The 23,736-nt window shown below is 52.8% G+C and overlaps 8 protein-coding genes across 9 annotated transcripts; 4 read left to right on the forward strand and 4 right to left on the reverse strand.

The window, feature by feature from the left end:
• Positions 1–88: 88 nt before the first annotated feature.
• Positions 89–2,557, forward strand: PV09_01708 (uncharacterized protein). Its single transcript, XM_016354639.1, has 3 exons — positions 89–575; positions 625–2,097; positions 2,162–2,557. The coding sequence occupies exons 1-3, from the start codon at positions 203–205 to the stop codon at positions 2,365–2,367; spliced, it is 2,052 nt and encodes a 683-aa protein (XP_016217651.1). The 5' UTR covers positions 89–202; the 3' UTR covers positions 2,368–2,557.
• Positions 2,480–3,883, reverse strand: PV09_01709 (protein translocase SEC61 complex gamma subunit, archaeal and eukaryotic). Its single transcript, XM_016354640.1, has 7 exons — positions 3,724–3,883; positions 3,467–3,476; positions 3,377–3,403; positions 3,199–3,222; positions 3,086–3,139; positions 2,998–3,024; positions 2,480–2,934 (listed from the first exon to the last, which is right to left on the reverse strand). The coding sequence occupies exons 1-7, from the start codon at positions 3,739–3,741 to the stop codon at positions 2,888–2,890; spliced, it is 207 nt and encodes a 68-aa protein (XP_016217652.1). The 5' UTR covers positions 3,742–3,883; the 3' UTR covers positions 2,480–2,887.
• A 148-nt stretch (positions 3,884–4,031) lies between these two features.
• Positions 4,032–6,691, forward strand: PV09_01710 (uncharacterized protein). Its single transcript, XM_016354641.1, has 4 exons — positions 4,032–4,117; positions 4,184–4,666; positions 4,818–5,475; positions 5,533–6,691. Exons 3-4 carry the CDS (start codon positions 4,955–4,957, stop codon positions 6,227–6,229), a joined length of 1,218 nt encoding a protein of 405 aa, XP_016217653.1. The 5' UTR covers positions 4,032–4,117; positions 4,184–4,666; positions 4,818–4,954; the 3' UTR covers positions 6,230–6,691.
• Positions 6,692–7,133: 442 nt separating this feature from the next.
• PV09_01711 (uncharacterized protein) lies at positions 7,134–9,472 on the forward strand. The gene is made up of 8 exons (XM_016354642.1): positions 7,134–8,300; positions 8,354–8,384; positions 8,437–8,453; positions 8,588–8,632; positions 8,687–8,705; positions 8,777–8,808; positions 8,862–8,909; positions 8,964–9,472. The coding sequence occupies exons 1-8, from the start codon at positions 7,533–7,535 to the stop codon at positions 9,006–9,008; spliced, it is 1,005 nt and encodes a 334-aa protein (XP_016217654.1). The 5' UTR covers positions 7,134–7,532; the 3' UTR covers positions 9,009–9,472.
• Positions 9,275–10,970, reverse strand: PV09_01712 (uncharacterized protein). The gene is made up of 2 exons (XM_016354643.1): positions 10,762–10,970; positions 9,275–10,692 (listed from the first exon to the last, which is right to left on the reverse strand). Exons 1-2 carry the CDS (start codon positions 10,895–10,897, stop codon positions 10,337–10,339), a joined length of 492 nt encoding a protein of 163 aa, XP_016217655.1. The 5' UTR covers positions 10,898–10,970; the 3' UTR covers positions 9,275–10,336.
• Positions 10,971–12,969: 1,999 nt separating this feature from the next.
• PV09_01713 (uncharacterized protein) lies at positions 12,970–16,714 on the forward strand. The gene is made up of 2 exons (XM_016354644.1): positions 12,970–14,419; positions 14,522–16,714. Exons 1-2 carry the CDS (start codon positions 13,854–13,856, stop codon positions 15,717–15,719), a joined length of 1,764 nt encoding a protein of 587 aa, XP_016217656.1. The 5' UTR covers positions 12,970–13,853; the 3' UTR covers positions 15,720–16,714.
• Positions 16,185–19,280, reverse strand: PV09_01714. Of its 2 annotated transcripts, XM_016354645.1 has the most exons (3): positions 19,015–19,280; positions 18,723–18,949; positions 16,185–18,664 (listed from the first exon to the last, which is right to left on the reverse strand). In XM_016354645.1, the coding sequence occupies exons 1-3, from the start codon at positions 19,121–19,123 to the stop codon at positions 17,234–17,236; spliced, it is 1,767 nt and encodes a 588-aa protein (XP_016217657.1). In that variant the 5' UTR covers positions 19,124–19,280; the 3' UTR covers positions 16,185–17,233. The 2 variants fall into 2 exon arrangements, with proteins under 2 accessions (XP_016217657.1, XP_016217658.1); XM_016354646.1 differs by having other exon boundaries at positions 16,185–18,949.
• Positions 19,281–19,447: 167 nt separating this feature from the next.
• On the reverse strand, positions 19,448–22,938 carry PV09_01715 (uncharacterized protein). The gene is made up of 2 exons (XM_016354647.1): positions 22,343–22,938; positions 19,448–22,238 (listed from the first exon to the last, which is right to left on the reverse strand). Exon 2 carries the CDS (start codon positions 21,767–21,769, stop codon positions 19,781–19,783), a length of 1,989 nt encoding a protein of 662 aa, XP_016217659.1. The 5' UTR covers positions 21,770–22,238; positions 22,343–22,938; the 3' UTR covers positions 19,448–19,780.
• Between the last annotated feature and the right edge of the window lie 798 nt (positions 22,939–23,736).

Here is a 23,736-nt window from a genome sequence, read left to right on the forward strand (position 1 = left end):
CAATTTTCGGTGATAAGGGCGGTATCTCCGTCGAGACTGCCCAACCCGCCCTAAATCGGCAATTCGTCAATGACGAGTGGCGGAAACTCTGGCATGGAAGCTCACCTATCTAGGGTTCACAATGCCGTGATTACTTTCATGCCGTGTGACCCAACAGTTTGTGAAACGTACAATCCCTCTTGAACAGTGAAATTCATTTATTATGGCGGACAGATCACCTTCATACGACCCAAGTGTACAGAGCATAGAGGAACGAGTTGCGGACTATGATCCGGCATGGATAGACGAGGAGAACGAAGATGATGACGATGACATGGATTACGTGCCGGCCGTCGAAGATCTGGACGAAGATGAAGAAGAGGAAGAAGAAGCGGCGTGGCAAGATGCAGAAGAGAATATACTTCAAACGTTACTAGAGGAAGGAACTATACAAGTGACGATAGAGGGCAGTGATCATGATGACAATGACCATGAAAATCATGACGACGGCGAGGAAGAACAAGACGAGGAAGAAGAAGAAGAAGAAGAAGAGGAAGAAGGAACACAAGGATCTGGCAGATCAAGGCCTGTTTTTGGTGTGTAGAGGCCTTCCGTAACGTTGTCGTAAAATGCTGATGAGCATAGTGACTCGAGAACAACTGCTGCGGATTGTGCGACAACCGGGTCTCCAACGATTGTTGCGTGCACACGTTATCGGCAGATATACCAGTGCAGAATCAGATGATGATGATGATGATGACTGGACACCATGGAGCAGAAGCGTGCGACAATCTTCGCGTCCCTCAAGACCTATTGAATTTGAGAAGGTGCCAAGCGAAAAAGGCCGAGAGCTACTGGAGAACGGAACATTTGGCGATAATGAGCGCCGGATGGATTCGATACAACGAAAGAAGAAGTTGGCTCATAGACTGCTGAAGAGGGAGCTTGGTTTAAGCTCACAAGGACAGCAGAGGACGAGCAATTCCATGATCAAACATGACATGATTCCTGAGTCTACGGCTGATCAAGTAATCATCTACAATGCGCGTTGCTATTCCGGTCAGTTTTCTGCAGACGGGAACTTCTTTTTTTCATGCGGGCAGGACTTTAGAGTCCGCATGTATGATACGAGCAATCCGTACAAGTGGAAGTACTACAAGGTTGTTGATAATCCTTACGGATCTTGGACTATCACCGATGCATCCCTTTCAACGGACAACAAGTGGCTAGCCTACAGCTCGATTAGCTCCGTGGTATGCCTTGCACCAACCGACCCGAATGACGTTTCTCATCCACGCACGCTGGACTTCTCACGCCTTGGCACAGGAGCTGGCGCCCGTGCCTACGCCCGCTTTGCCATCTGGTCGATTCGATTCTCAGGAGACGGAAGAGAGATAGTCGCAGGTACAGGCGACAGTTCGGTATATGTGTTTGACATTGAGCGCAACCAATCCATTCTCCGTATTCCCGGTCATCGAGATGATGTCAATGCCGTATGCTTTGGCGACGCCGCATCACCGCATGTGCTGTATTCCGGCTCCGATGACACTACTCTCAAAGTATGGGACAGACGTTCTCTTGGCGAGGGACGTGCAGCCGGTGTCTTCCTGGGTCACACTGAGGGTTTGACTTACGTGGACAGCAAAGGCGACGGCAGATACATTATCTCCAACGGCAAAGACCAAACTGCGAAGCTATGGGACCTTCGCAAAGTCATCCCAACCGAGAAGGCGGACAAGGTGCGCATAGATAGGTATACCACGGGCTTTGAGTACCGTATGAACCCCTTCAACTACGACCTTTGGCGCCCGCACCCGCATGACTGCTCGCTGGTCACCTTTAGGGGACATCAAGTCCTCAAAACATTGATACGATGCCATTTCTCGCCTCCTGGAAGCACGGATAGCAGATACGTGTACTCTGGAAGCTACGACGGGAAGGTGTACATATGGAATATGGACGCAACGCTAAAGGGCACAGTGGATGTCAGTGCCGCGACGAATTTCTTGAGAAGCAGGAGTAGAGACGACTACGATGATGGATTTTGGGGCGGCAGCAGCGGATTCAATACGTGTGTGAGAGATGCGAGCTGGCATCCTGATGTGCCTATGATTGCTGGTAAGTTGGGCGAAACAATCCTGTACTTCACTTTCTGCGGGTGTTTAGGCTGACGACGAGGCAGCAACTTCGTGGAATGGTTGGGGAACCTCGCTTGGAACGTGTTCTGTGCACTCGTGGAATGATGGTCTCGACGTAGACGAAGGCTTCCCTGCAATGGGCGTGAAATACAAGGCAAGGCTGGAATTGGATGAAGAACCACCCGAACCGCCTCGTGCACAGGGACGATGGTGGAGGGCGACGAGGACAAGGATGCTAAACGCGCAATAATTGATGATCCTTTATTCTTCCTCCTTTCATTTTTTCACTGTTCATGCACAGAGACGAACTTCGAAATCCTGCATAGGGCACATTGGGTCGCCTGTGGGGCATGTGCTCGCACCTACAATGGCATGGTGTATTATTAGTTTTATCATGTATGCGATCCAATGAAGACAGAAACGTAGAGTGTCCGATTGTGACCAGCTCCAATCTATGCCCTCTGTGTGTTTGCTGGTGTTTCGATACAATGCATACATACTTTTGTAGCAGGTATCCGTAAAGGAGTGGAAGGAGAGCATGGTTGAATGTTGGTGTGTGCAATTAGCACTCATCATGGTTCAATATATGGATGCCACGTTAAGCGTCTTTTGCTTCTCTGCCAACGCCGTATGCAACGCTTTGCTATATTATACAGTCTCCAATGATGCACTTGCAAGTTATGCCGACAGGTTAGAGGTTTGATCACACCATCCCACCCAATCCATGAACGTGTTTGAAGTCGTCCTCTATACCTCCCAACACCCAGATTCTATGACACGAGAACGTTGTTTACGGGAATGTGGATGAGCTTGATAACTGCAGAGAAAATGTGTTAGCCAGAAGAAGAGCAGGATGATTTCACGACTAGAGAGTATTTACCGAAGCCGATGGCGCCCATGACAACAACTTGAGGGAAACGACGTTAGCGTGGAACCCTGAAACTGGCATAGCGAGGCTATATCCTTACATCCTATTCCAACAGCCTGCGAGATCTTGAGGAACTCCGTCTTCGATGGCTTCTCTACAGGACGGGTCAGTAGGTGCCAGGCGAGCGTCGCGCAGTTTAGATTCCGCACGTACGGCAACGTCTCATGAATTGCTGCCCTGTAATTCGCCACAAATTAGCTGCGCTCAAAATTGAAAGACGCTCTCGACCACGGCGGTCACTGCACTCCACAGAAGCATTCTGGTTTCTTTTGCAGAATTCAAATGCCCGAGGCGAAGCAGGTCACAGCTTATGTTGGCAATTGCGACGTACCATCGCGGAAAAACTCCTTTGGCAAATCTAGAGGAGAAGAGTGGATTAGCTTGGGAAGTAGGCGGCCGCCGAGGCTGGTGCACTAGCTACCTGCGAGTTCCTACAAGATCACATTAGCAACAGGTCGTACGCAGCATTCTGACGTTCGCGAAGCAGGGTAGTTTGGCGCGCAACACTTTAGCTCACGGTGCACAGAGCGTCAGCCTCATGCTCTCGCTATGCGCTCCACGCCAATCAAGCAACAAGTCGACACATGAGGTGGTTGGGGGCATGGCAGTTGCGTGCATTGCAGCAGATGAAGCCAAAAATCAGGGCACATTCGAACGCAAAGGCTTGGAGGCTCATACCTTCAATTGGTCGGCCATCGTGTCGGTAAGTCCAGAGCGCTTCAGGAAAGATGTCTGGTCGGTGTATATGGAGGAGAGGCGGTCGAGAAGTGTGGTTAGTAGATGCGAGGTGGCAGCGTGGCCGATTAGCAGGAGGAGGATGGGATAGGAATTATGGTCAGCAGCACATCTGGCCAGAAAGCAGCCCCGAAGAGCCAGTCGCCGATCCTTTCCGGATTGGGCACATCGAGCCAACGATCCCGACCACTGCGCCTAGTCCCCTTGTAGAAGCTCGCCCTGTGCAACGCCTCGTGGAGAGCGTGCGACAAACCTCCTTCACCTCACTCTCGTCCTCTCCCTTCGCCTCACCCTCACCGCTTCCCCATCATCCACCGTTCAACTTTCTTGACTGTAGGTGCGGATAGTGAATCGCCATTGCATTTCGACATGCTTTTTCAACAACACGCGCTAACGGCGACAGATCCCTATACGCCGGCTTGACGTTGCGACACGTAGTCTGCCTTCGCTTGCTCACTTTACGTCCACGACTGACGCCGTGCCCTCACCTTCCAGTTCCCAAACCGTTCGCGTCGATGCGGACGCCGTACTGACCTTTGCGCAATCTCTTCTCAGAGCTTTCTTTTCTTTCTTGTATTGCTCATACTCTTGCTGGAAGACGGGACGTTTGAAAAAGAAAACCCTACAAAGTGTTTTATTAGGCTGGCAAACTGAGCTATAGTACCAACTCCACGAAATATTGTCTCGCGGAACCACTCGCAAGTGTCATTGAACAAGCAAGCTACCGAATCTGTACATCTGTACATCTCTGGCTACTGTAGTTGAGAGCTTTGGCGTGTCCAGCTTCTTACTCAACTTCTTGTACCTACAAATCATCATCGGGCCAACGCATCTGTCAAGCGGACTTGTACTTGTCTTTGAGAGCTGAATCTCTTTTCTCGAAAGGGTATGTGTACTCATGTAAACGTCAATGTATTTCCTGCCCTTTTCGCTCTTGCTGCGCGACATGGCTGCTCGGCAAGGCCATGCTTGGAACTCGCAGCGACGAGATCTTTCAAAGCCTGTACGATATATGTGCCTAACATGACTGTGTCTAGTACAATCTACCTTGTTCAAGCTCAAGAGCTGTGCCCAAGCGCGACAAAAGCAAAGTCGTTTTATACTAACATTTGACACCTCAAAACCGTTACACGCCCATCCTTCCTTCCCAAATTAGTTTAGGTTTTTTTCGGACATGGCGGAGGGCGACGACTACAACTTGGATTTGTCGTACATGGACGAAAATAGTGCCGAGGGCCATCAGCAGCATCATCAAGACGGTGACTATCAATACGACGATTCTACAGAGCTCTATGGCGATGAAAACTATGAGGGAGATCATGGAAATATCGATCATGCCGTCAACGGCGACTCAAACGCAAAAGTTGATTCGGTAGACACGGCTCAAGGAGAAGCGAATGCTGAACAGAGCGCTGAGACCGACGCGTCAGGCTCGCGAAAGCGCAAAGAGAGAGATGATGATGATGACTACAGCCAAACAGCACAGAACATGACGCCACGGCAGACGTCGTCAACGCCGGTTCCGTCACAACACAGTGGTTACGGCCCACAGCCTACGCATGCTCTCAATATTCAGCAACTCGGACACAATATGAGCGAGGAGACGATCCGAGAATGGGTAAATGCCGTAGGTAAGGAAAGTGAGATAGAGGAGCTGAAGTTTGATGAGTTCAAGCCGAATGGCAAGTCAAAAGGGTAAGTATTTTTTTTTCTCTTCTCATTGCGCGTTTTCGGACTCCTGATTGTCCTCAGTGCTTGCTATGTACGCTTTACAACCCCCGAGGCGGCTCAACTTGTGAAGGACTATATCGCCAACACAGTTCCCAAGCCACCAGGCAAGCCTGCCGGTTATGTGGTACACTACGCCAACTCAAACCCGTATTTGCGTTCAAGCAACAATACCAGCCAAGGAGCCAACCGAACAAATGCCCGCGGTGGTCTAGGTGGGGACAACTTCCGTGGCGGACGAGGTAATTTTAGAGGAAATTTCAACCGCGGAGGCGGCTTTGTTGGTCGTGGAAACTACAATAACATGGGTGGCGTAATGCCAAACATGAATCAAGGCGGCTGGAACAACCAGGGCGGCATGGCTATGGGTGGTGGCTTCAACAATATGGCCGCAGGGGGCTTCAACAATCGCGGTGGCATGAACAATCGTGGCAGAGGCGGCATGGGTGTCAACATGGGTCGCGGAGGCGGTATGAATATGGGTATGAACCAAGGAGGCATGATGGGCGGCATGGGCAGGGGCGGTATGCCTGCCATGCCTACCATGCCTATGATGAATCCAATGATGGGCATGCCGAGCATGTTCAACATGCCCAACATGATGGGTGGGATGCAGAACCGCGGAGGCATGATGGGGGGCAATATGATGGGAGGTGTTGGCCGTGGTGGATTTCCGGCTGGCCAGCAGGGCGGCATGAACAAGAGACCAAGGATGGGCTGAGAAAGCTTTCGCAAAGCCTTCTTTACTACATTTATTTCGGCGTTTCTCGCGAGCTCTCCAGTCACGGAATTTCTGAGCAGCTCTGGGAGTTGTCGTAGGGATGGAGGGAACTTTTTTCACAGGATGTGGTGTTCCACGGTCTCGAGGTTTAACGTGGGTAAATTAAGGCTGTAACAATAGTTTGAAAGGCCACTCCCTTCCGTTGTATGGCTGATCTGGTTGGCAGTACTGGCTGAGCCTATTTCTCCAGTTCAGGTCGATCTTAGAGCGGCGAAACGCAAAGCGAAAACAGCACATTTGGACGGCAAATATCGGTCCAAATTATGCGTGTTTGCATTTCCTGCTGATCCAGTCCACTGCTGCCTCTCAGACTTGACAGACATTAAGGCGGTCGGATTTCCTTACAAAAAATGGAAAGAGCAGAATCAACTCGAAGACATTAAATCCCGCGTCCAGAGCACGTTCATATTTTTCCTTTTTTGCTTCGTAGGAGCACTTCGGAATCTTCTGAGATGCAACTCAATAGCTGAGGCTTCCGGTGTCTCCGGTTTTCAATTATTTTCGTGAGTAGTAGCAAAGAGGTAAATAACCAGACGTCTTTAGGATTCTCGAGATGAATTCTGCTGGATGACTATGCCGCCAAAATGAACTATTAGGATCTTGGAAATTGACTTAGCTCACGTGACACTAATTTGAAAGAAAGCATTCGGTATACAAATTTATATCCCCTGGGGGAAGGCAGAAGATTAAAAGGTCAACGGTTTGAAATAGTTGTCCACGGTTAGCACGTGATGAGACAGTCGTTTGTTTGCCTCGAGCCTGCCTGATTGGTTCGGAAGGGGGCAACTGCGCCGCCTATGGCGGAGTCCAGTCCAGGGAAGCCGGAGTGGGTACACTGAGATCTGGCCGGATAACTAGCCAACGTTATTTCGCCCTCGATACAGCACTAAATAAACTTTTGCTGCCTTCAGCATTCCTCTTCTGCCAATTCCGTGAATCAACGTGCACGAGACACCAAGGGAGCCTGCGAAGGCCTTACAGGAGACGTGGCAAACCTGCGTACACGGACGTCACCTCCAACTCTTGCCCGCGCACCCTCTCAACGGTCTGCAACATCCGTACGTATACCTCTCAGTCCTACTAGTTATACTCCGCGAGAGTTGCTGGCGTGAAGTGCTAGACGGCCGCATCCGAAGGTCAGCGTACTATTCTATCAGGCGCTAGCCTACGCGATATCGTCCAGCAGTTGGTCGAATTCCTACACACACAGCGTCCTCCGTGACGCTCTCTACGCTCCGGAACCATGTCGCAAGTCTTTGACCGATCGCGCGAATTCCAGTCTATAGTCGCCAGCGCGAAACGACAACAGAAACTCAGCAGCCAGCGGCAGGCCCTGCTCACGCCGGAGCAGCAGAAGGCGGCGTATGGCACACCCAAAGCGCGCAGCGCGTTTGCCCAGCAGGCCGCGAGCATATCGAAGGAGATCGGAACGACGATGGATAGGTTGGGTCGATTGGCGTCACTGGCCAAGAACCGAAGCCTGTTTGCGGATAACAGTGTTGAAGTATCGGAGCTGTCCTTCGTTATCAAGCAGAGTCTGGCGAAGATTAACAATGAATTGAACAACCTGAAGAGTCTTTCGAAACAAGGCTCACAACCAGAGCAAGTCAGCAAGCACTCAGAGGGGGTGGTCCTTCTCCTACAGACCCGCCTAGGGTCCGCAACAACGGCATTCAAAGACACGCTGGAGCTTCGTTCAAAAAATCTTCAGGCATCGCGTGAGAGAACGGCTGCATTTACCTCCTCTGTGTCGAATCCGGCATCGTTGCCTGTGTCAAGGACGGACTCGCCGTTGTACTCGGTGGAGCAGAGAAACGGATCAGCAGGAAAACCATATCAATTGACGCAAGCGGCGAGGAGCGATATCCTGTCATTGGACATGCCCACAGGAGGTGATTCGGCGCTGAGCCGGGCTGGAGGCGCTTCGGCACAGCAGCTCATGCTACTGGAGGAAGGAGCACAAAGCAATTCGTATATTCAGGAGAGAGGAAATGCGATAGATCAGATCGAGGTGCGGCATACGGGTTAAATTCCAAACTGTGACAACAACTGACATTGGATTAGCGGACGATGACTGAACTAGGAGGCATTTTCAGTAAGTGGCTTGCCTTGTACGTCACGAGAGTCTTTGGCTAACAGGAACACAGCTCAACTCGCACAAATGGCAAGTAGTCTCTTATTTTCTTTTATGGGCGTTCTTGGCTATTTCGAGCCTGTTGATGAGGTTTTCGAGTATCGCGGAAATTTCCTGCGAGACTGTCGGCTACACAGTGGATAAAGGCTAACGTTGAACAAAAGGTGTCCGAGCAAGGAGAGCAGATTCAGCGAATCGATGCGAACACGGTAGGTTGGCTCCCATGCGACATTTTGACCCAGCTGCTGATTTTATTTGACTAGGACGCCGTTGTAGAAAATGGTGAGTTTCATGTCGCTTCATCCCGCGCTGCTTCGACCTGGAAATCTTTTACTGATTCTGTTTTCCCGCAGTTGAGGGTGCTCAACGAGAGCTATTAAAATACGTAGGTGTCTTTGAAGCGTATAAGAAGCCCATGTATTTAACGGTGCATCTTAGTGGAACCGCATGAGCGGAAACCGATGGCTTGTAGCCAAGATGTTCGGGGTTTGTGACAGTCACTGTTCGACAGCCTAGGGCCACACACTTACACGATTGCAGGTTCTCATGATATTTTTCCTGCTCTGGGTGCTCATAGCAGGGTAGCCCCACGGAGTCTTCGTTCCATTCCCCTTTCACAGGCCAGTTAAAGCCGAGAACGGACACATATAGAGTCGTGGTTTGCGAACCTCACGGCGGTTCGCCCCAGCTTTTGCATATCGCATCAACCTCCCTTTCTTTTTCTTTGAAGTCCTTTGTCTGCCCATTGTATATGGACGCTCTGTTGCCTGTACTATAGCATCTTAGACAGCCTCAAGTGCAAGCACCAACCCCGTGGACCGAGCTGGGCATCGGCGATGTGGATAACCATACTTTCTTGTAATAGATGGGTGCAAGGCGAGACGGGGTAGGCCACGTCTCTAGTACAATGCATACCTGAAGGTACGGACAAACATTTGACTGTAGCACTTGCTCTCGTTTCTCTACTTTTTATTCTGGACAACGGGAGCTCCAAAAAAAAAAGGGGACGGGGGTAGCAATCTAGGCGCCGGGTATGGACTTCAGCTTCATCAGCTCTACAACAAAGCTCCTCCGTCATTTCCTTCTCGCGCCGTTTATACACGGCAAACCTGCCCTTCCTCATCTCGCCCGTGTCCCGACGCAACCGCTCGAGAAGCGCTTGGGCTTCCTCGAATCCGCCCTGCGTCCAGACGGCCTTGGCAATGATTCGCCTCGCCGACGTGGAGTTCGGCGAGTCCACGCCTACCTTTTTTTTTTCGTCCACGTGCTTGAGGCTCTGCGTTTCGAGCCGCCCCGCCTTTGCGTAGTCCCCGTCCTTCTCTCACCTCCCACCCCCTTTAAACTTTGGTTCGTCTTCGACGGCGTGCACGAGAACCGAGCTCTGCGCGAAGAAGACATGGCACGCAATCGAGGGTAGAAGCCGGGATCAAATGTTTTCCTTTTCGTATGGGAATGTATGGCTAGCAGATGTTATACCCCCGACCTTCCGTTCCCAGCCTTAAGGTGCCCTGCTACCACATTGCTGTCTCGGCAATAAAAACCTGCTTCGTGCATGACGTTTTGCACACAGAGCTTTTGCACCGATGTATACCCGCATAGCATCGGCCATCGGGCGTGAAGCGGCGAACGCAGCATCTTCTATGAACCTGTTTTGCGCCCGGTCCTCTGCCGTTTTGTATCTTCCGCGCTTGAAAGAAGCCGATTTTTGGGGTAGAAGCCGGATCGAGACCTTTTCGCTCCAAGAAGATCTGTCTGCGGTCTTGTCTCTTGCACGTTCGCCCTGCTCGAAAAGGAAATCTGAGATGCCGAGCAGTCGCGACAGTGCCGGGCAAAGAGTTCTTATCCGGCTGCCGTGATCTAGAACACATTCTCGGCAGACGTCTCTCACCCGTGAAACATGCTTGAGAGATCCCTCATTCATTCTCGGCTACCTTTACGCCGCTTTGGCCGTCTCTGTTCGCTCGCCACACACCACCGCCGTCCTCGAATTCCTCCAGCTTCCAAATCTCCACCTTCGCCTTGCACACTTCGAGCGCCTCTTCCCCGCCTCTCCACGCAGCTTGGCGATGCGGGCTGGACACGGCGATCAAGATGCTCTCCTCTCCAATGGGGACCACGCCCAAGCGGTGAATTATGGCCACTGCGGTCAGGCTGTGCTTTTGCCTCACGTCGCGAGCTAGCTTGAGCATTGACTTGAGCGCCAGAGCGGGGTATGCCGAGTACTCGAGCTGCTTCACCGGCTTGGAGTCAAACGAGTCTCTGGTGGTTCCTGGTGACACACGTGAGCGCACAGAAGGAAAGGCAGGAGCGCAACGACCGTTGCGTGAAGTTGGCTCACCGGCGAACAGCACGATGGCACCAGCCTTCGGGCTTTTGACTTTGTTCATGACAGACACCGGGTCGAGATGCTCGTACGTTAGTTCTACATGCACGCCTTCGTCGTTAAGCTCCATCTTTGGCGAAGCCTCAGCCATCGTTGGGGAGAAACGATGTGGATGATTCACGAGGTTGAAAGCTGTATGACAGATACAAGCTTCGAGCTCTCAGGTTCAAAAACCGCTGGTGGAGCCTCAGGGACCCTGCGCATTAAAAGCGCATCGCAGCTTCGCCATTCGCCAAAACAGGCAACTGTCTGGGCAACGCAATGATGCTAAGATCGATTGAAGGCTTCGTTTTACCTCTTCGCCAGTTCGTAACCTGTTACTTAGTCTGAATCTTAAGACGTGAAGGCAACATTGCCGTACCAAAAGTGCAGAGCTGTCCGACGGAAATAGTTCGCACACAGAAACCTACTTTGATGTGCGTGTGAGCCAGGCTATTGGAGGACGGTTGTCAGGCTGATTCTGTGGGCTGCTCTCAAGCAGCGCCGGCAACGGAGATAAATCCAAACGGTCAAGTCAATGATGGCAGCGAGCCCACATGATCGATCAAGCGATTCAACCCGTGCCTCATCAGACGTTCGTTGTTCCGCGGTAGGCTTTTGATTAGTACACTGCCGTGAACCTTGTCCAAAAGAAATACAGGGACTAGCTGCTTCAACATTTTGTGCAGTTGGCCAAGCAGTAGCAATGAAATGACAGGATGCGAGCGTTTGACCCTCGCGACAATATGTCGAGACTTTTAATACCATGAGTGAGCTCTCTATGATCACGATGCGCCCACGGGAAGACATGAGGGCGGCGATGCGGTGACAAGGCGGTGGCGTCCAACTGACAAGCGATGATCTGAAGCTTTTTTCAATCTGCTCAAAATAGCGCCATTGGTACGAATCTGGCGAGGAGACAAGAAGATCAGGAAGATACGTGGGACATCGACTGAGGTACGCGAGCGATAGTCACAGAAACGCGATGCTCGTTGCTGGCATCATGGGCAGATATGGAGCAAGACTCATTACGATGACGGGCGTATGAAGGATGTGAGCGTTGACGAGGGTAGCTTGGGCTAGGAAAGGTCAAAAGGACCCATGCTGGCAGAGATGCTGCTCTCGGAGGTCCTCACCGGGTTCTGGCGCAGGATGATCGCTGGAAGGAAGCCTGCGGGCTGAGTTTCATGATAGCAAAAGAAGAAAATATAGTAGTGAACAAATGACTCCATACCATGAGCTTAAATTTGAGGCTCGTCCACGGCGGGCTCCTGCGGACTTGGGCGTCTGAAATGTGAGAAAGGTTTGGGCGCGGTGATTGGCTTTTCTTTTTGATTAGGCTGGAGACACAAAGAAAAGAAGCGGAATGCATGGCCGTTCGAGCGATTGCGTGGAGACAGAAATGTCTCGCAGCATCGTGGGATGGCTTGCAGACGTTCTTGGATGAAAGGGGGCTTTTTTGGCGCTGATTTTGTGATGTATCGCGCGGCTTTTGACGGGCTCGTCAGCGTGGTGTGGACGGTTCTTTTGAAGGCTTTCGCACTAGGACTACTCGTCTTTCTCGCCGCCCACGCTGCATTCGGTTCTTGCTCCTTCTCTGTTTTCAGCGCCGTTCGGAGCCAGAAGCAGTGCGGAGCCAACGTGTGTGAACGCGTGTGTGCGTATACTCGATGGCCCCAGCAGTGGAGGCACAGCACTCTGCACATCACTCTGCACACCACTCTGCACACCACTCTGCACAGCACAGTACGCCGTCCAGCTCTGGACAAGTGCTGCCAGCGCACGGTGCCCGTAGAACGGTGCCTTGCATGCTCGTCGCTGGAGCCGACCGTCCGACCCAGTTTTTCGTCCCCAGGGCAGACGGGCTGGTTGATTGCAGATGCACCCTTCAATTTACAGGGCGGACGGATCCCGTGACTTAGCGTGTTCTCGGAACATTCGATTGCATTGGCGACCGTCGGCTGCGCAGGTGGGCACCACTTGGCCACCAGCGGCACCATCCTCTTGGACGTTTTCGGTCGACGGGCGGGACGATGGGCCTGGCGAGAGAAGAGTCTCTGGCATCAGCGGTGCTCCGGCTCTGCTCCTGCACGCTTTCGACGGCTTTGTGCCGCCGGTTTTCTTTTGTTCTGGACGACCGTCCGGCTGTGTGTGCGCGTGCGTGCGTACGTGCGTGCGTGCGTACGTGCATGATTGCTCGCTGCGCAAAAGACCAGCCTGCAGCTGTACTACGACCTACTCCCCCCTCCGCTCGCCCCTTTTTCTTAGCCGCCATCCCAGGACGTTTGTCCACGGCTATCAGACGTTGCGGGAGCTCTCGTCTGCGTCCGCGCTGGGATTCTGCGCTAGCAAACGCTGGTCGCTTTTCTTCCTCTTCCGTTGCATGGTCGTGCGCTTCAGTCGCCCTCGCAATCGCTGTCGCAGGCGCACCACTACTACTCCTACTACTAGACGAGGATCTGTCGTACTTCATCGTCGTCGACACCATCATCATCATCATCATCATCTTCTTCTTCTTCTTCTTCGTCTTTCGTCAATACCATCTCCCTTGCTGCCATCTTCACCGCAACCCTCAATCGCCATCCGCTCGGCGTAAGCGTTCGCGTCGTGTTTTTCAACTGCCTGCCCGCCTTCCTCTGCCCCTTGACTTTCTGGGGGTGGGAAGACTGTCCAAGTCGAGTTAAGACAAGAAGGTAACTTGAACGTTCCCAAAGCGCGCGAACGCTTTGGGCGTTGCTAGGGACGAGCATTCCCGCTCTCCGCATTGTCAGTGTGTCTGGCGCCAGGAGCCTGTCCTGACCCTTTTTTTGACTTTGATTACCCGTTGTCCGAACCATCTTGCGACACCACGACCCTACAACTCGCGCCTTTGCTGCGCCCTTGAACATTCTCGCATCGTCTACTCACAGAGCCGCATCTTCGCGCTTCCGTACGCGACTGGTCTGCAATTGTCGTTGACGACCCGTGGTCGATCCTTGTACCAGCCGATCGCTGTCCCGTCACCCTGACCCTTCGACGTCGGACCCTCCCAAAACCCACGCGCACTACACACCACGCCTTCGTCCGTCATGTCTGCGTCCGCGCAGCTGAAGGACTCCTCTGCCTCCCACCCAGCTGGCGCAACCGGTCCTAGCAACGGCACCGCTTCACCCAATTCGTCACAGCAACAGCCAGCCCACCAGAACGGAGAGCGACGGACCTCCTTCGGTTTCCTGCGCCGCCAGAAGAGCAACGACGCTGGCAAGATGCTGAAGAAGCAGCGAGGCGTCTCGGACACAAACGCGCAGCCGCAGGGTGTGCCTGCTGTGCCTCCTCAATTGCCTACCCCGTCGCCGCTCTCCAAGATTCCCGGCTTCGGAGGCGAGAATGCCCGCCCGGACTCATATCAGATCGCAACCAACTCGTACAGCACGGGCACGGGCACGTATGGCAGCTACCAACAGGTACCCGTGCCACCCATCCCGTCTGGTGCGGCTGCTGTGAAAAATGGAGATCACAACATCGACCCGTATGCGAGAACCGAGAGCATGACCCACCGTGGTCGGTACAGCTATGCCAGCAGTGCTATCTCCAGTGGAACTGGTATCAACAGTCCACGCAGAGTGAGGAGAAGAAAAGACCCCACCCCTTACAAGTGAGTCTCTGAAGACACGGCGGGCGTAAAGTGACATACATCTGTTGTATCGTCCGCCGATGTCACATCTTGGTTTGCCCGGCTGACCCTTCTTATTCACAGTATCCTTGTCATTGGCGAACGAAACTCTGGCAAAACGTCATTCATCGAATTCCTTCGCAATGCACTCGCAGATAAGAAGAAGCAGGAGAAGACGCCTTCGCCACCGCAGACGGCCTTCCCTGGCGACTCCGCCTTCACGCCGTATTATCTAGAGACGGACATTGACCATGAACGCATCGGCGTCACGTTATGGGACTCACAGGGTTTGGAGCGAAAGTTCGTCGACCTTCAGCTCAGAGAGATGTCCTCATTCTTGGAATCTAAATTCGAGGAGACATTTTCGGAGGAGCAGAAAGTCGTCCGCGCGCCGGGCGTGCGTGATACCCACATCCATTGCGTCTTCCTTATTCTCGATCCCACGAGACTGAACGCGAACCTGGTGTCGACGCGGAAGGGCAAGCAGACCAGCTCCTCGCTGGACGAACCAGCGCGGCTTATCGGTGCTCTAGACGAGGACTTGGACATCCAGGTCCTGAAGACGCTCCAGGGCAAAACGACTGTGATTCCTGTCATAAGCAAGGCGGACACCATCACTACCACGCACATGGCAGTGCTGAAGAAGTCGGTGTGGAACAGCTTGAAACAGGCCAAGATTGATCCGCTAGAGGTGTTGAACGTTGTCGACGACTCAGAAGAAGAAGGCAGCTTCGACGAGCGCGACGAGGACGCGTACCTGGACTCTTCCAACGACGGTCCGGCTGCTGGTAACTCTTCCCAGGTCATCGACAACCTTGCCGACGGCTCATCGGATGAGGGTGAAAATGAAGAGCGTGAGGGCGCATCACCCCCCACTTCATCGCCGCGCTCGAACAACAAGGACGCTGTCAAGGCCCATCGCCGCAGTCTATCGTCTGCACTAGATGCTACCGCCGAAGAGGAGATACCCTTCTTGCCCATGTCAATCATCTCCCCGGACAGCTATGAACCGGGCCTCATTGGACGTCGCTTTCCTTGGGGCTTCGCCGACCCGTACAACCAGGAGCACTGCGACTTTGTACGCCTCAAGGATGCCGTGTTTTCCGAGTGGCGTGCCGAGCTTCGCGAGGCCAGCCGTGAGGTCTGGTACGAAGGCTGGCGGACAAGTAGGCTGCGCAAGCGGGACAGAGCGCCGAGCCTGGGCGCAAAGGAGTACAGGAAGACAGTGCAGGCGCAAACGGGGATGACCAGCGGCGCGTACAGGCAAGGCATGGCCTTCTAGGTCACGCTCGCCGCGCCTGTTCGCCCATCTTACGATCTTCTGGCTTCACTTCTTGCAAGAAAGTATTTTTAGGGTTCGCGTCTTGACGTGGACGGCACTTTGAAAAAATGCGAAGGGGGGCGTGGCACCAGCAGGAGCAGGATCTCTCGCCATGCGGAAAAGAGCCTGGAGAGATGAGTCCGTGGGGTCGAACCTTCTTTTCGGCGCACCAGGAAGGAGCGGGTCAGCAGCTGCGAAGACAGCCTGGCAACACCCCGGAGTCAACATATGTTCTTCTTCCTTCCTTCGTTTCTGCTTCGTCTTCTTCTTCTTCTTCTTTGTTCCTTCCGTTTCGTTGCAGCATTTAGCGCGGTGTGGGGGCCCCTAAATCCTTCTGGTGTGGATTCTTTCAAGTGTTGCCTGAGTCTTGGAATTATTTTTATCTTTATTTTTTATTTCTTTTTTTAAAAAAAATTCCTCACTGCACCGCTATCCTCTCTACCTCCCTTCCCCACACTCCCTACCCCCCCAAACCCTTTTTTTTTCTTCGCGATTATATCCCATATCTCACCAGCCGCCTCTTTGTATTTTCTCTATTTTTGCGACGTCTTGTCACGCTTCACGGACCTCTGTGTAAGTTTCTTTTGACCTGTTCATATGTCATGCGGTTGCCCTTCTTGTCTCGCTGCTGCTGCTGCTGCTGCCGCCGCTACCCGCTGCCCGCTGCCGCTTTATTGAAGGGGAGACGTTCTCACGCCTGCCAGACTGAGGCCTTTGCGTTTTCTATGTCTGAAACCATTTTTTTAAAAAAAATTTTTTTTTCTTCCGTATTCAAACGAGCCAGGGCGTCGGGGCAGGAAGTGAGGTTTAAACACGTGATGTGTAGTTGTGCGCGTGTCTGTTGAGCGAACGTGGACATGTGCTGAAATTACATCTTCTTTTGTACTTAGGCTTGGTACACCGGAGCCGTAGTCCCCCCTCCCCGAATACGAAGAATGGTCTATTCTTTTCTTTTTCCTCTTCTTCGTTCGGAGCGGTGCCGTGCTCGACATGATTCTTTGTCCCTCACAAGCTTCTTAGGTTCATAGAGCCACGTATTTCTCTTGCAGCACTCATGTGCACTCCGGTCTCGAGCTGGAGGCGGCTTCCGGATGGAGGGCAGGTTTCTTTAGACGTTTTGCTACGCTGGGTTGCATTTAAGAACACGTTGCTTCAACCCCGATCTCGCGACCTGGCGCCTGCTGATCCAAATTGCGCATACCTTGGAACCTGGTTGACATGGTCCTCTGGGCGACGACGGGCAGAGAAACTAGTCGGAGGAGAGCAGACCCTGCCTTCTTCACGCGCGAGGGAAGCCTTCGCGATGCGCAACATGGTGTCGGTATATGTACATTGTGCCAAGTTACACTGCGTACGAGCAAGTAATACTTCCACGGTGAGTTTCCAGTCTCTGAGGCCACCAAGTCCTCTCGTACCAACACATTCACCACAACACTGCCGCCAACGTCATCCATTCCTCGAGATTGGACGCGACATCACCAGCTGCGGCCAGCCTCGCGCTCCTCCCTCCACATGTTCCTCTCGGTGGCCTTCACGCCAGGCCCGTTGTAAACGCTTCCATACAGGCCGCTTGCGTACTCTGCACCTGGGCCGTTTCTGTTTTCTTTGGTGACCCTGCGTCGGTACCACGTCCCGTGCTGCAACAGGTGATATAGTCGGAAGCACAGAAACGCGAACCCGTCCCTCTCTAGGTCGGCAGGATAGTCGGCGCCCAGGCTGACGGCGGCGGAGATGGCGGAGATGCAGGCAACCTCATGAGCGTTGACGAGCGTCCACGAGGCCGCGAAGCGTGTATGCTTCTTGCCCTGCAACAGCCACATCCAGGGCACGACGAAGAGGTAATGCGTCCATGAGTGGCACAGCTGGTGCCACCAGTCCTTCCGGATAATCTTGTCAGGGTTGATCTCGTCGATGGTCCAGAGCTTGCCATCGCGCTTCTTATTCAGGAATATGGTCTGAAAGACGTGCCTTTCGAAGTCAAGCTGTGGCGGGAACTGGGCCTGGTAGTTGGAGCAGTCGAAGCACATTTCCAGCTTTGTCCTGTCCTCACCGTAGCACTTGATTAGGTACATGGGTCTGAAATCCTTTTTCGCCATTTCGACACGCTTGCTGTGGTCCGTGCCTGAGAGATGTGCGACGGCCTTGTCGTCATCAAAGAACGTCTCGTAGTGCTTCTTCATATAATCGGCATCGTTATGCGTTACAGTGATGTCGTCTGCGAATTTGGCGGCGCCTAGTATCCTCCTCTCACGGAATGAGGCGGTCTTGCCGAGGACACGTTTGGCGACATCGGTTAGTAGGCAGAGCACGAGCTCGTCGTACTCCTCTGCGACTTCTTCAGCGTCGCCGTCTTGATTGCTGACCGAACCTTCAGTTGCCCATGCGCTGGCCGTGTTGTGTCTGTCATTAACTGACGTGCGTTTGATCAGCTTGACGACCACGCCTTTTGCGTCACGTCTGATGACTTCCGTGAGCTCGGTGCTGAGGCGAACGTGCACTCCCTTCTTCTCCAGATCCTTTCTCCACGTGTCATAGAAGACCGAGAAATTAGGAAAAACGACCATGGGCGGCAGGTTGCTTACAATGCTCTGTTTGTCGGATGGGTACCACATGCCGTACGTTGGGCTTGTGCACAATCTCTCCAGCATGATCGTAGGCACATCCGGCGTGTAATTGCCCGTACCCAGGAACAAAGCTACCATGGGCAGCGCCACCGTGTTCGCGAACACGTCACTGAATCGAAATAGTTTAAGGAGATACTTGATTGGCAGCAGGGCGAAGAAAATTTCAAACCAGCGCACGACCTTGAGCATTGTATGAAAACGCGCCGCCTCCTTTTGGTGCGACGCGATCATCTTCGTGGGGAAAACGTTGGTCCAGAACGTGTCGCCCTTGTCGAAGGATACCTACAAAGAGATGTCTGTAAACTGCAGCTTTCGCGTAGAACGAAGGGGTACCACGGACCTGCAGTTTGACAGGGTCTGCATAGAAGCCTTGTCTCGCGAACATGGTCATGGTGTGGTGGAAGATGTAGCTGCCGCCCTGCACGCCTTGGTTGAGCCAGCTCGCGCCGTACTTGTCCTTGTCGATTGGGATTGAAAAAGCCTGGCCTCCGCAGTAGTCGACCGCGTCGATCAGGGTGACGTCGAATCGATCCGGATGCTCTGCCAGATGGTGTGCGCATGACATCCCTGCCGTCGTTGCAATCTCAGTCCCGCTCGAAATGAATAGCTTTCAGCTCTCAAAGCACACGTACCAGCTGCTCCGGCCCCGACAACAAGGACTCGTTTTGGCTTCCGATTTCCACACGTGGAAGCTCCGTGAGGCTTCGACATGGTGGGCAACAATGGATTCGACGAAGGCATGCAGAAGAAAACCGCAGTTTGACAAACGAAAGTCAAAAAGAAAAGAAAGAGGTTTGTCAGAACCTGAGTGGAAGACAGGCTTCCAGTCAGGTGTTTTTGTTTGCGTCAAAAGACATTGGCAGGCGGGTGCGTCAGGAAGGCCTGCGTTTGGGTTTCGTCGTCGTCATTGATCTGTGTCTGTCTTCAAGATGCGATCGTCCCCACGGATGATCTGCGAAGCGGGATCGAAGCTAGACTGAACGCGTTCAAGCTTACCGATGAAACTTCCCCAGTGTTACTATCAGCGGATCAATCAGAGTTAATTGAGAAATCAGAGCTGTTTACTGAATTAAGCCTTTTTAATTTCTCTCTTGCGTCTGTTCAAACTTCGATAGCACTTCGCAACTGTCGCAAAATCCCTCACATTTTGCTCTACAAACCCGTATATATGTGTATTTATTTATGTTGCACAAGAATGCTAAGCTCAAATGCCGCCATCGCACAGCGCTGGTATCCTAATTTAAAAAAAAAGCCCAGAACACGCTTGAACGCAAATGCAAGAAACAGCTGTGAAAGCCGGGAATTAAAGGCAAAAGAAAAGAAGAAACCGACAAGGCACTCCAGGTGTTCTAAGGGGTAATCAAGAGGCTGTGAAGCTGGTCTTTAAAACCACCACAATCACCATGCCCAGCTGCCACGTCGGACAGCTACACCGAAGCCGCCGTGTTTGTTATTTGGCTCACACATGCCAGGCTGTTGCCGTGCCCATTCGTGAATATATGCTTTAAGTGCCTTCCATCGTGCGCACATGTCCTCCCTGATCCCTTCCTCGGCCCCGTTCCCATCTTTACCGAAGCGAATGTAGCCCCTTGAGGACTCAAGTTCGTCGTCGTGGCGCAGATCCGTAACAGCAACGCGCGCGATTTTGCCAAGCTCCTCATCGTATCGTCGAGCTATAGAGGGATATCCAAGGGAAAGGTAGTTGTACACCTGCGTGACAAATTCGTCATTGAACTCTGCCTCAATCGCTAGTTCGAGTTCCAGCTTCTCGTCTAAGCTCGCTACTCCTGAATTTGACGGAGGAGGCGATGGGGGTAGTTGATGTAGGTTCCTGGTGGCATCACTTGGCTCCAATAGGTTCGTAGCATCCTCCCTTGGGGTTAGTAGCCCCGTGGGCCCCCTCGGCGGAGAAAGATTCCCAGCCTTACCTTGACACATGCCACCCCAGAGGCCGCCAGAACAACTTCCTGTGCTTGGTGCTCGGCTGGCTGCCTGTGAGTGCACCGATGCCGCTCCGATGCTTTTCTTCGCAGTTACTGCCCAGAGCCCTTCACCGCATGGACCAGGACTGGATTGCTCCGTAAGGTAGCACATGGCTGCTCGTTCGTTGTAGGTCCCCTGCGTGACATCAAAACGCGCCGGCTCTGGGGACGAACAGCGTGGAAATTCTATATCAGCACCAAGCATGGGTGGACGAGCTTTCTTGCGCATACGCTCCATTTCGACACTATCCTTGTGGGTGTGAGGAACGGCATTCTTGAAAGGGTTCCTCCACGCCCCACATTTCCGTTCGTACTCCCGGTTCCATCGTTTCCTCGCCTCACGTGCGGCTCGCTCGCGCTCCTTGTTGGCCTCCAGGAATTCAGCGTGGCGGCGCATGTCTTTGAGCTCCCAATTCACCGAACCAAATCGATAGCGATCGGAGTCACTCCGAATTGAACGCATCGGGGAGTCATAATCATGCCCAATGTAGTGATCTACACGGACATGACGGTCGTCATTTGGAAACGCGGCCAGAGCTTGTTCACGTAGCTGGCGTTCTGCAGCCTTAGCGGCGAGCTCAAGCAAATAGCCTTGAGAGGAGGCGTCCACGCTTTCTCTCAGCCTCGTCGCGTGTTTATACATCTGGTAAGACAAATCAGAAGAAGAAGAAGGTGTGCTCGAGGAGGAAGAGAGTTTTGATTCATCGCCAGATTCGGATGATTCGATAGGTTCAAGAGACGGCGCTCGAAACGAATGTTGGCGCTGACTGCTTGTTGACCTTCCCCGCCTCGGCACAGGTATACCTAGTCGCCTGCATTCTGCAGATGTAAGAGCAGGGCTAGGTAAACTTGTGCTCACGGGTGTGTTTTCGGGTTGCGCCGGAAGCTGGACCGTTCTTGAACGGCGTATGCCGATTGATGGCTCTGGAATGGCGTCGGTACGGTCCGATGGAAAGTGTGCGGGCCGTACGTCCCCTGTTCTCCTTGTGCGCTTTGCGGTGTCAATCAGCAAGGGAGTGAACCTTCGACGTGCTGGCAGTTCTTGTATCACCGAGTCTTCTTCGACTGTAGAGTTTTCCGGTGTGCCTGGCTGATCCTCCTGTGGTTGGACGTTGCTCGATCTCCTATGGTCTGTACTGGTCTCCATTAACTGAGGAGTGAACTTGCGAAGAGTATCCTGGGGTTCAGCTTGCGTCTTCAAGTTCTTCCCACTGCTTGTGCGTGTGGTTTCAATAAGCTGTGGCAAGAACTTGCGTTTTGGTAGCTTCTCCTTTGCATCCTCGATGGGATTTCCTGGGCTGTCCGGCGTGAGTTCTGCTGGTTCTGGCGCACATTTGCGAGACCTCCTGATGCTGGACTCGATAGGTTCGACCTTGAACTTCCGGGGAGATGTCGAGTCCGCCATCGCTTTGGCGACATGAAAGGATGTGATGATTTTATGATCGTCTGCAACTGCTCAAGGAAAATAAGGTGTGAACATTGAATGCAAATGATCTTCAAGCAGCACTTGAAAAAAGAGTCTAGCCAAGATCCACCAGTGGATGCAAGTTATCGTCAATTGTGGAGAATCCAGATCAATGTGGGGGATCGCCACTTTCGTGATTCGACATTGAATAAGAAGAGAAGGAAAATTGGTTGCCCATATGAAGGTCGATACCAACGACAACGTTATGAGGATGTTGTTGTTGAGGCTCGTTGTAGCAAAGGTTACTCAGGCTTATACAGGCGATGTTTGTGACGGAAGCGCCCTGGAAAGCAGGCCTGCGTGAAAAGGAAAGAGGCAGATCAAAACGGAAACAGCCGGAGAGGGCTAAGCACGAAAAGGCTGAAGAATGTAGGGGAAGGCTGGGAAGATCCAAACACATGAAACAGTCCTATAAGAAACATAAGCTTGTGTCGCGTGATGCCGACAAAGCCAGCGAGGTTGTTGGACGAAGCGGGATGCCCACATGGGATGAGTGATGCCTTATTAACTGACCTGCAATTATTGGGGGTCCAGAGTGCTGCAGTGCGTGGACACTCTCCGACTTCACCCGCACCCGTGATCTGGACAGGCGCAGGACTTGGCCTGACACGGAATTAGGGGTTGAATTAAATTTCGACCGTTGGTCAGGAGCGTCGGAGAGGAGATTCCAATGGGGCGCGCCTAGGGCTGGTTGCTGAGGAAAGAAGAACAGGCTCGTTACGGATGGACGCAGAGTTCGGGTGCAGGGAATGCTTGCGGTGACGTCTTTTTTTCGTGCTGGTTGCAGTCACGCCTGCGAGCACATGGGAATGGTCGACTCGGTGGTGCCAAAAGCAAGAATAGACCGTCCGAGGCAGTATCAGAACGTGTCCCGGTGTCGAGGGACCTGAATAAATGACGGGCGAGAAGCGTGAATTGCAACGCTCGAGGGGTGGGAAAATGCCGCAGTGAATGGCTTGAGGAAAAGAAAGGGTGAAAGGGCCGCGTGGGTTAGGAGAGGTGTGTAGTATTGAGAAGAGTCGACAGTTTGGGCTTTTGACGACGATTGGAAAAACAAATGCAAAAGCTACGGCTGTGATGATAACAACGAAAGGCAGCAGAGAAGACGGCGATGCGGTGGACAATAAAAACCAAAGTTTAGTTAACGTACGGCGAGCGAACGTCAGCATGGATCGAGACTTGCAGACCTACGGAGCGTCAAGCCGTAAGGGCGGGAGATCACGCTGGGGAAAAGCCCCAGAAAGTTAGTGAGCCAACGTCACTGCATGCAGCCCCCCCGCTGCCGCACAACACAGCACACCGCAGCACAGCACAGCATGGCCCAGTGCTTTCGCTGCTCGCTGTGCCTCCTAGGCCCGCTTGCCAGTACCAACTTGCACTGTCGTACGCACACGTATCCTGCACGCTCCACCACCTCCTCGTACTCCGATCTCTACTGCCGTGGTTCGTTCATACTGTTAGTCCTGCAAGGGAACTTGTAGGGGCAATTCGAGATGGCCTTGTTGGCCAAACTCCAGCTGACCAAATCTTTCTCAACGACAAGGCTGTCTGTGTAACACTTGTGAGCGCTGGCGTGCAGATCACGTCTCGTCGACAAACCCCAATCGCATTTTGCATGCTCGAGCAGCCCCAACACACGCACTCATGCACTCGCCCTGGCCAATTCCCATCATGCAGGCCGTATAATGTACCTTTTGGTTGAGAGAAAAAGGCGCCTTGTCTGTTCTGGAACGCTGCATCTGCTCACGGATGATCCCAACCGCCACGCAATGCGCGGGTACATCAACAATAATAACAACGATTACAGGAACGATAAAAGATAAACAATAATCGCAACCAGCATCTTTGTTGCCGTTGTAGAATATGAAGGAGCCTGCGCTGCGCCCTGGTCGGCTATAACCACGCTG

The sequence above is a fragment of the Verruconis gallopava genome (genome assembly GCF_000836295.1).
Source record: "Verruconis gallopava strain CBS 43764 unplaced genomic scaffold supercont1.4, whole genome shotgun sequence".
Taxonomy (NCBI): domain Eukaryota; kingdom Fungi; phylum Ascomycota; class Dothideomycetes; order Venturiales; family Sympoventuriaceae; genus Verruconis; species Verruconis gallopava.

Excerpts from the sequence above, each read along its gene's own strand:
- PV09_01708 (XM_016354639.1), top strand. The coding sequence starts at position 203 with ATGGCGGACAGATCACCTTCATACGACCCAAGTGTACAGAGCATAGAG. Across the intron at positions 576-624 it reads CAGATCAAGGCCTGTTTTTG|TGACTCGAGAACAACTGCTG; the intron begins GTGTGTAGAGGC and ends TGATGAGCATAG. Across the intron at positions 2,098-2,161 it reads TGATGTGCCTATGATTGCTG|CAACTTCGTGGAATGGTTGG; the intron begins GTAAGTTGGGCG and ends ACGACGAGGCAG.
- PV09_01709 (XM_016354640.1), bottom strand. Across the intron at positions 3,140-3,198 it reads GCAATTCATGAGACGTTGCC|AGAAGCCATCGAAGACGGAG; the intron begins GTACGTGCGGAA and ends CCCGTCCTGTAG. Across the intron at positions 3,025-3,085 it reads GCAGGCTGTTGGAATAGGAT|TTGTTGTCATGGGCGCCATC; the intron begins GTAAGGATATAG and ends GTTTCCCTCAAG.
- PV09_01710 (XM_016354641.1), top strand. The coding sequence starts at position 4,955 with ATGGCGGAGGGCGACGACTACAACTTGGATTTGTCGTACATGGACGAA. Across the intron at positions 5,476-5,532 it reads CCGAATGGCAAGTCAAAAGG|TGCTTGCTATGTACGCTTTA; the intron begins GTAAGTATTTTT and ends GATTGTCCTCAG.
- PV09_01711 (XM_016354642.1), top strand. The coding sequence starts at position 7,533 with ATGTCGCAAGTCTTTGACCGATCGCGCGAATTCCAGTCTATAGTCGCC. Across the intron at positions 8,301-8,353 it reads ATGCGATAGATCAGATCGAG|CGGACGATGACTGAACTAGG; the intron begins GTGCGGCATACG and ends ACATTGGATTAG. Across the intron at positions 8,910-8,963 it reads TTGTAGCCAAGATGTTCGGG|GTTCTCATGATATTTTTCCT; the intron begins GTTTGTGACAGT and ends ACACGATTGCAG.
- PV09_01712 (XM_016354643.1), bottom strand. The coding sequence starts at position 10,897 with ATGGCTGAGGCTTCGCCAAAGATGGAGCTTAACGACGAAGGCGTGCAT. Across the intron at positions 10,693-10,761 it reads TGCCATCGTGCTGTTCGCCG|GAACCACCAGAGACTCGTTT; the intron begins GTGAGCCAACTT and ends GTGTGTCACCAG.
- PV09_01713 (XM_016354644.1), top strand. The coding sequence starts at position 13,854 with ATGTCTGCGTCCGCGCAGCTGAAGGACTCCTCTGCCTCCCACCCAGCT. Across the intron at positions 14,420-14,521 it reads AAAGACCCCACCCCTTACAA|TATCCTTGTCATTGGCGAAC; the intron begins GTGAGTCTCTGA and ends TCTTATTCACAG.
- PV09_01714 (XM_016354645.1), bottom strand. The coding sequence starts at position 19,123 with ATGCCTTCGTCGAATCCATTGTTGCCCACCATGTCGAAGCCTCACGGA. Across the intron at positions 18,950-19,014 it reads TGTCGGGGCCGGAGCAGCTG|GGATGTCATGCGCACACCAT; the intron begins GTACGTGTGCTT and ends CAACGACGGCAG. Across the intron at positions 18,665-18,722 it reads CAGACCCTGTCAAACTGCAG|GTATCCTTCGACAAGGGCGA; the intron begins GTCCGTGGTACC and ends ATCTCTTTGTAG.
- PV09_01715 (XM_016354647.1), bottom strand. The coding sequence starts at position 21,769 with ATGGCGGACTCGACATCTCCCCGGAAGTTCAAGGTCGAACCTATCGAG.